Source organism: Gastrolobium bilobum, unplaced genomic scaffold (genome assembly GCF_033153095.1).
Source record: "Gastrolobium bilobum isolate Gb01-03AN ecotype WA unplaced genomic scaffold, APGP_CSIRO_Gbil_v1 utg6601, whole genome shotgun sequence".
NCBI lineage: Eukaryota > Viridiplantae > Streptophyta > Magnoliopsida > Fabales > Fabaceae > Gastrolobium > Gastrolobium bilobum.
The window spans coordinates 29,580-38,534 of NW_026900000.1; the positions used below are offsets into that span (position 1 = coordinate 29,580).

At 38.8% G+C, this 8,955-nt stretch overlaps 1 protein-coding gene across 1 annotated transcript; it reads left to right on the forward strand.

The window, feature by feature from the left end:
- Positions 1–1,274: 1,274 nt before the first annotated feature.
- Positions 1,275–2,616, forward strand: LOC133294813 (transcription factor MYB86-like). The gene is made up of 3 exons (XM_061493566.1): positions 1,275–1,451; positions 1,555–1,684; positions 1,797–2,616. The coding sequence occupies exons 1-3, from the start codon at positions 1,319–1,321 to the stop codon at positions 2,614–2,616; spliced, it is 1,083 nt and encodes a 360-aa protein (XP_061349550.1). The 5' UTR covers positions 1,275–1,318.
- Positions 2,617–8,955: the final 6,339 nt, after the last annotated feature.

Consider the following 8,955-nt stretch of genomic DNA (forward strand, 5'->3'; position numbering starts at 1 on the left):
TAAGCCCATGACCTACAATAAATCTAAATTTCAAAGAACTCTTTCTTAAAGCATAATAACCTCAAATTACAGGCATTTAAAAAAAAAAAAATCATTCATATTATATGCTTTAGAATAAGATAAAGAGATGCGATGACATTGTCCGAGGCTAACGCAAAAGATCAATTATGCTAGGTCATGATTCAGGACTAATATTATTATCAAACTAATAACAGCCACAAAAGGGTTTAATATTGACATGCAGAAGATATTTATGATTTACTATATAAAGGATGTTAGCAACTTAGCATTTCATACTAAAATTATTAAGAACTGGTTATATTTTTGTAAAACTCACATAAAAATACAACTTTGTTGTATGTTGTCACTTATTTGTTTCACAAAAAACTCTAATTCAAAATATTAATAACGGAATTAATAAAACAATAACCACTTAAACCGTATTCTCACTCATATGGTACACTACTATGTTGTACCGACATCGATACGGGACACGACATGATACTCCGACACGTTAGTTCTAAAAAATGTTAAATTTTGACATGTTAAGACACGTTTTAATATTATATAATGTTTTTAATTTATGTATTATATATTATATTTAATACTCAATAATTTAAAAAAAAATAAAACTAAACTTATAATACCCATCAATTTTACAAAGAAACATAAGATATCCCAAATATTTATACTAAATTCAATAAAATAGTAATCGTAATCCAACGAATTTAATAGTTGGAACTCAAAATATAACGCAACGTAACTTTCGAACCTTTTTTGAGTTTTTACGAGTATTAGAGTGTCGGTAAGTGTCGGAGGAGTGTCGATGAGTGTGTCGGAAGTGTCGGAGGAGTGTCGATGAGTGTGTCGGACAAGACACATCAAAATTTTTGAAGTATCGGTGATTCATAGGTACATTATGTAAAACTGCAGCTGTTATTATTTATATAACTTTTTCTAATTTTTCTAGAAACAGGGATATCTTAAAAATCAATCCAATCTAATGCAAAAGCAGCATAGGATTTGCGTAAATCCCACTTGATTGCTTCACCTTCCTCAGGGTTCTCTCTCTCTCTCATAACTTCAATCCTAAGTATGATTTATACCATCTTCTCTTTAAATCAACACAATTAGTTCTTGAGTTTTACCCTCTTCACTCAACAACATACATATAGTTTCCACCTCCTGAAAACGTTTCGATGACACAAGCACACGGGTAATATTTCACTATATAGAGGTAGAGGCAGTGACAGCTTCATAGTTCAGAGCCTTCGTCCATAATTAAGAAACATTGTCCTTTGTGTCCCTTTTTTCCCACATGGGTCGGCACTCCTGTTGTTTAAAGCAAAAACTAAGGAAAGGTTTATGGTCTCCTGAAGAAGATGAGAAGCTTTTCAATTACATAACCAGGTTTGGTGTTGGCTGCTGGAGTTCTGTTCCCAAACATGCTGGTAATACTTTATTAATTTCATTACTAACATGAACCAAATTCTCCTCATTTTCTTTTTCTTTTATCAATGAAGGAAAAAGAAAAACTCGCTTTATGAATTGCAGGGTTGCAAAGGTGTGGAAAGAGTTGCAGATTGAGATGGATAAACTATTTGAGGCCTGATTTGAAGAGAGGGATGTTCTCTCAACAGGAAGAGGATCTTATTATCAGTCTTCATGAAGTTCTTGGAAATAGGTAACACTCACATTGAAGAATGAAGTTGATAAAAAAAAAAAGGGGGGGGGGGGGGGGGTATATTTGTTAATGCTTCAAAGAGTTTTTGAAATGATTACTTTTTCAATTTTAGGTGGGCTCAAATTGCAGCACAGTTACCAGGAAGAACAGATAATGAGATAAAAAACTTCTGGAATTCATGTTTGAAGAAAAAGCTAATGAAACAAGGGATTGATCCAACTACACACAAGCCCCTCCTCATTACTGAAGCTCATATAAAGGAAGAGAAGGAAAACACAGAAACACCACTATCTCAAGGGATTTTAGCTACATCGACAACATTAAACACCTCAAAGGGTTCACCAATTCTAATGAATGATTCGAATTACTATGATGCTGGGCTAACTGTAACAGAAGCTTCAAGAGAAGTTTTCATGAGCAAGCCAGCATTGGATCCCTTGTCCTACTTTGAATTCCAAATGGGCGTTGCTCATTCTGGTTATGATTCAAGTGTGAGTCATTATCAACCAAGTCTTGGACAATTTGATCAGAACCAGTTGGCAACAGATTCAAGCTATGGATTCTCTTCAATGCCAACTCTAAATAGTTATGAGCAGAGGAACGTGTCGGTGACAGAATTTTCTGATAACAATTCAGCTTCCAAAATCAGTTCTTTGTTCATGAATGATCAAATGAAAGAAAGTTCCAGCAATAGCTCAACCATGAGTAGTATTTATCCAGCAACAACAGGGTGTCAAATGAGCAGTGTGACGGAAAATGCAGGGTTCTCATGGGACGGTGAGAACAAGTTGGATCCTTTGTTACAGTTTCAAATCAATGCCATAAAATCTGAAGAGTTCAAGACAAGTTCAATGGATTTCACTACCTATCCGTTAACGTCACTGTCAGAAGATCTAACAGGAGCAAATTTTGATGTATTCCAGCATATATGAACTGTAAATTCTTTTTTTTTTTTTTGTTAATTTTTTGAACTCTTTCTCTCCTTATTGAAATTTGAAACAAGTAGAAAACATAGGAAGATGTTGATAGTACAGAAAAATTTCTAGCAAAAGATTTGAATTGAGATGATCCCTCACCCCTTCCCCCTCCGCATATCTTTACTTTTCCTATTGATGTATCTTTTTTCATCAGCAAAAGTTTGAAAGATGATTATTGCAAATATAAGAGTGAATCTAATTTTTTTGTGGTCCTAATCTTTCCACATATATATTTATATATATCCAACTCTAACTAATTATTACGAGCAGTCATAATGCTTATATATATAAGCATTTTTTTTTATTTCTCCTTTTCCCTCTGTCTTACTCCTCCTCCTCCTCTTCTTCTTCTTATTTTTGTTTTTAAAAAATAAAATAAAATCAATTATGGTCCTTTTCGGGCATACCTCTTGCTGTCTTCCACATAAGCTGGTCAAAGACTCAAATAATTAAATGTGACAAAGGGTGCTTGCTATATCGTTATTTGCAGCGATGCAGACATTTAGAACTCATTGGGAATAATCTATGGTCAGGGATAAGATTTCACCTGAGTGGAAATTAATGTGTGAAAAACCTTGTGGTCTTAAAAAAAAAAAAAAAAAAAAAAAAAAACCGGTTCGGATTAAATAAAACAAGTTCTTTGAACCAAACCGTTGAGGAAAATGGGTCAAACCATACTCAGCCCTTAGCCCATGTGTTTCTCTATATATACACATATACACGTCATTGTTTAGGTACACATGTATACAAAACATGAATGGTGTGTTTAGATACACACGTATATAAAACAAGAATGGTGGGCTTTAGTGTAGATAACAAGATTTTCCGCGCCTATTGTATTATGAGCGCTATATATACTGTTCTGCTGGCATATGATCCAGGTGCAGGGTCCAGGCACCACCATGCATTTGTGAATCCCTCCAAAAGGTTAAAATTGGTTGCCCAAGAATCGCATTATTGGAGAGAGATACCATTGCTAATGAAGGTCTAGTTGTAGGGTCTTCTCTTCTTATATACGGTTCAATAAAGATGTCCAAAGTTGTGTCTGTTTTAAAGTCTTCTTTAATTTTTTTTCTGTCAGCACGGGCTGCCCCAATACACAGCGCAGCAGTCCGCAGTGCCATAACTTCATGCTTATATATGGACATATCACTTGCATGGAGATTAATAATATAAATATGTGTACCGTCTTAGCTTTTCTGGTTTCTGACAATTTTGAGAAATTATATTTGGGAGAGAACGTGATTGTGCATTTTAATTATTGCAGATTAATTTGCTTGACCTGTTCATTTTCCTGGCTATCTAAATGAACTGATAAGAGGATGAACGTATGGATCTGTTCACATGAGGGGGAAGTATGTTAGACAAGAGAAACAGTGATATAGACCAAATTAAAAAGTCACCGTATTGGCTTCAGACTAGTTGAGGGTGAATGGGGGAGATGATTCTGAGCTCAGTTATGACTTGGTGAGTGATTTCAACATAGTAACCTCAAATGTGAGCAATAGGAGAAGATGGAGAAGTGAGAAGACAAGTTGGAAATTCAAAGTATGATACCATAATTAACCTTAGTGGCGGACTCAAGAAATTTTTTTTATGTGTACACATTTAAGACTGTCCCCGAAGATTTTTTATTAAAGAAAATGTTCTCAGGACATTATATATGTGATTTTAAATCCCGATATAAATATATGATTTTACGATTTTTTTTTAATCAAAACAATTTCATAAAAATTCCAAACATTTTTACGATTTTTTTTTTACGTTAGGACTTTACGTTTTATGATTTTTTTATCCTCCTTCCGATTTTAGGTAAGATCCTGATTTTAACTACCATGGTTGGGCCTATGTTTACTTTTTTCTTTTCAATCTTCCTAAATCTTTTTTTTTTACTTGACCTAAATCACCCACCTCTTTGGAAAAAAAAAAATTCTCAAATTTTTGTGTCTGCATATGCAGACACAGGCAAGAGCGTTAGTCTGCCTCTGATTAGCCCCTATGGGCCTCACAAGGTGCGAGTGCGAGGCTACATGACATTTGATGTGTAAAAGGTCATGGGTGCATAGAAGGTGTGAGAAGATATATGTGTTAAGTGATGATCGCCTTGCTATATGAATTGGCTCGACAAAGATAAATAATTTTAAGGAAAATGAACACAAGGACACCATTTATGTCTCTATCTCTCTATAGCACCCGCAGTAGTGTTGGCGGGGAGGGGTTAAGATGGACAATTGTCCTCCTCAATTTCATTAAATTTTTGCCTTAAATTATACTCAAACTTAAATTAAAGGTAATATAACATAAATTTATCCCCTTTCATTCTTATTATTCTTCATATATAAAGAAAATTTGAAAAATCCTTCTATCTATGTATCGACTCACTATCATGTCTTTATCCTAATATCTGTTGAGAACTCGGTTCTCTCAGATCAGCTTAGCAGCCTTTTCGCGGAAGTCAATCAACAAGATCCTGGATCTCGGATCTCGGCAATTACCTCGGCTTGAACTTCACCAGGTCAGGCAGCGCAGTGGAAAATCAAAACGCAAACAAGGAGAGAGAGAGAGAGAGAACACAAACAGTTTTAACGTGGAAAAATCTTCTCCAATGAAGAAGTAAAAACCCACGGGACCTAGTCCAGTTCAAAAATCCACTATGAAAATAATGGTTACAAATAATCAAATTCTCCAATGCGGTGGTTAACTCAACCTTTCCAACAATGGTGATACTCAAACCTCCCTAGAGATGTTTCACTCAAACTCTCTAGAGATCTCTCAAATACAAAGTATAAAGCTTTGCTCAAATCTTTCAAATAATTTTCTCTCAAATTTCTAATCTCTCTCTTAACCTAGCCTCCACCCACAACTAATGAATATATAGAGGAGATGAGATCTAGGGTTTAGGGTTTTTAGGAAATCCCTCAATGGGCTTGGGCTTAGCATTGAAGGAGGAAGCCCAACAAATCTCCCCCTCCGACTTCAATGCGTCGGCTTCAGCATCAACCCGGCTTCTTCATAGAAGTCTTCAAATTTTCTTGTTGGAACCGGCTTCGTCATCATGTCATACCAATTTTGATCAGTGTGCACTTTGACGAGTTCGAGCTCTCCACCTTCCACCACATCTCGGATCCAGTGATACCTCACATCAATATGCTTAGTGCGGGAGTGATAGGTCGAATTCTTCGCAAGATGGATTGCGCTTTGATTGTCACAACCCAGCTTCTACTTGTCTTGATCATGGCCGAGTTCCATGAGGAACTTCTTTATCCAACACATCTCTTTGCTTACCTCAGTAGCGGCAATGTACTCAGCCTCAGTTGTCGATAATGCAACACATTTCTGAAGTCTTGATTGCCAAGAGACAGCTCCTCCGGCAAATCTCATCATGTAACTCGTCGTCGATTTCCTCGAGTCGGAATCTCCCCCTAAATCAGAATCTGAGTAGCCTTGCAACTCGGCTTTGCCTTCTCCAAATCAGAGGCATAAATTGGTCGTACCTCGAAGGTACTTGAAGATCCACTTCACTGCTTCCCAGTGCTCTTTGCTGGGGTTTGACAGATACCGGCTTACCATTCCAACAGCATACACCAAGTCGGGTCTAGTGCAAACCATTGCGTACATCAAGCTTCCGACGGCGGATTGGTACGGGATCTTAGCATCTCATCTTTGTCTTCATCATATCTCGAACATTGCTTCTGGTTCAGCTTTATGTGTCCGGCTAAGGGGGTGCTCACTGTTTTGGCTTTGTCTATGCTGAATCTCTTCAGAATCTTCTCTATATACTTCTATTGACTCAGCCGCAGTAGCTTCTTTTGTCTATCTCGGATAATCTTGATTCCGAGAATCTGCTTTGCAGGGCTGAGGTCCTTCATTGCGAAGGATGAGCTCAATGCCTTCTTCAGGGCGACTATCCTCGATTTGTCTTTCCTACAATAAGCATGTCGTCAACATATAACAACAAAATCAAAAAATCTCCGGCCTCATACCTCTTCACAAATACGCAGTGGTCAGCTTCTGTCTTCTCAAACTTGTGATTAGTCATGAATGACTCAAACTTCTTGTACCACTGCCGAGGTGCTTGCTTCAATCCATAGAGGCTCTTCTTCAACCGACATACCAAGTCTTCTTGGTCTGGAGCTCGGAACCCCTCAGGTTGCTCCATATATATCTCTTCTTCTAAATCACCGTGAAGAAATACCGTCTTCACGTCCATTTGTTCTACCTCAAGGTCCATCGAAGCCGCCATTGCTAACACGGTTCGGACCGAGGTCATTTTCACCACAGGAGAAAAGATCTCCTCAAAGTATACTCATTTCTTCTGGTTGCAGTCTTTCACTACAATTCGGGCTTTGTATCTCGGCTTCTGCCCGTTCTATTCATTCTTAATCTTGTATACCCGTTTATTTTTCAGAGCTCGTCTTCCTTCTGGCAACTCGGTCAGCTCATAAGTCTGATTCTCGTGCAAAGACTTCATCTCATCTTGCATTTCCTTTTCCTATTCTTCTTTCTCTGAGCTCGTCACAGCCTCATCATAACTCTGAGGCTCACCGTCTTCAGCAACAACAGTGTATCATCAGATGGGTATCTTGTATAGGGTCTTCTTTCTCGAGTTGGATATCTCAGCTCTTCTTCACCTTGAGAACCCGGTTCTTCATTCTCATCCCGGATCTCAACATCAACTCAGACCTCAGTGTCTTGGTCATCATCAGCTTGTTGCTGGTCATCAATTTCTTCATTCTCTTGATTTTCTCCCCCTGCTTCAGCTTGGATATGAGGGATGGATTCTTCACGTCTGACAGTAACCTGGACTTTGGGCTTCGAGATGTCATGAATAGTCTCATCTTCATAAAAAATCACATCTCGGCTTCTCACTATCTTCTTATTGATTGGATCCCAAATCGGAACCCGAACTCACATCTCGGCGAACCAAGATAGATGCATTTTTTGTCTTTGCATCGAGTTTTGCCCTTTCATCTTTAAGGATATGCACGAAAGCTCGGCATCCAAACACCTTCAATTGATTATAGGCCGCTTTTCGACCTGTCCAGACTTCTTCTGGAATTTCTCCTTGAAGTGGTCGTGATGGTGAGAGGTTGCTCAACTCAACAGCAGTTCTGACGGTTTCTCCCTAGAATGATTTCAGCAATCCGGCATTGGATAACATACTTCGGACCTTCTCTTCAATATTCATGTTCATCCTCTTAGCAAGTTCATTCAACTGTGGAGTCTTGGGGGGCGTCTTCTCAAGTCGGATCCCGGCCGCTCTGCAGTATGCATCAAATGGGTCGCAGTACTCATCACTATTGTCAGATCGGACCACCTTCAATTTCTTGCCAATATCCCTTTCAACCATTGCATGGAATTCTTTAAAGGATTAGAGTACCTGGTCTTTAGACTTCAATAAATATACCCACACTTTGCGGGAATGGTCATCAAATAATGAAACAAAATACTGAGCTCCTCCTAGAAATCTCTCTGACATGGAGCAAACATCAGTATGGACGAGGTCAAGAATATACCTGCGTCGTCTGGGTTGATCCGGTCTCACAAAAGAAACCCGATGTTGCTTTCCAGCTAGGCAGTGCGTGCACCTTTCCAACGCTTGGCCTTTCAACCTGGTCAGTAATCCTTTATTGTTCAGGATTTGGAGCCTTTTCTCACTCATATGGCCGAGGCGCTTGTGCCATAGCTCCAAGCTAGGTCCATCTCGAACAGAATTGGCTTCTCCACCATTGATCTTTCCTTGCATCACGTACAAGGAGCCTTCCTTCTTACCTCGGGCAACAACCAAGTTTCCCTTGGCCAGTTTCCATCTAACACTACCGAAGTAGTTCACTAACCCGATATCGTCAAGCTTGCCTACCGAGATTAGGTTCAAACGCATGTCAGGTACATGCCTCACATCTTTCAACACAAGTCGGCATCTGACATCTATGGTCAGAGTTACATCACTGACACCAACAATCTTGCTGGTCACTTGATTTCCCATCTTCACGACTCCAAAATCACCACCTCGGTAAGAGGAGAAAAAACCTTTGTGTGGAGTAACGTGGAAGGAGACACCGGAGTCAACAATCCAGGTGCAGTCATCATATGCAACATTCAAATAATTATCCTCACCAAGGAGGAATATCTTGGCATCCGAGTTGGCAGCCACAACAGTGGTGCTCTTGTCTTCCCTCTTCTTGGGAATAATCTGATCCGGCTTAGAGCCGTTCTTCTCGTCATTCTGCAGGGTCCAGCAGTCTGGCTTCTTATGACATGTCTTTCCACAGTAAAAGCACTTCAACTCATATT

Coding starts and splice junctions, on each gene's coding strand:
- LOC133294813 (XM_061493566.1), top strand. CDS start 1,319: ATGGGTCGGCACTCCTGTTGTTTAAAGCAAAAACTAAGGAAAGGTTTA. Junction 1,452..1,554: donor TTCTGTTCCCAAACATGCTG/GTAATACTTTAT, acceptor TATGAATTGCAG/GGTTGCAAAGGTGTGGAAAG. Junction 1,685..1,796: donor CATGAAGTTCTTGGAAATAG/GTAACACTCACA, acceptor TTTCAATTTTAG/GTGGGCTCAAATTGCAGCAC.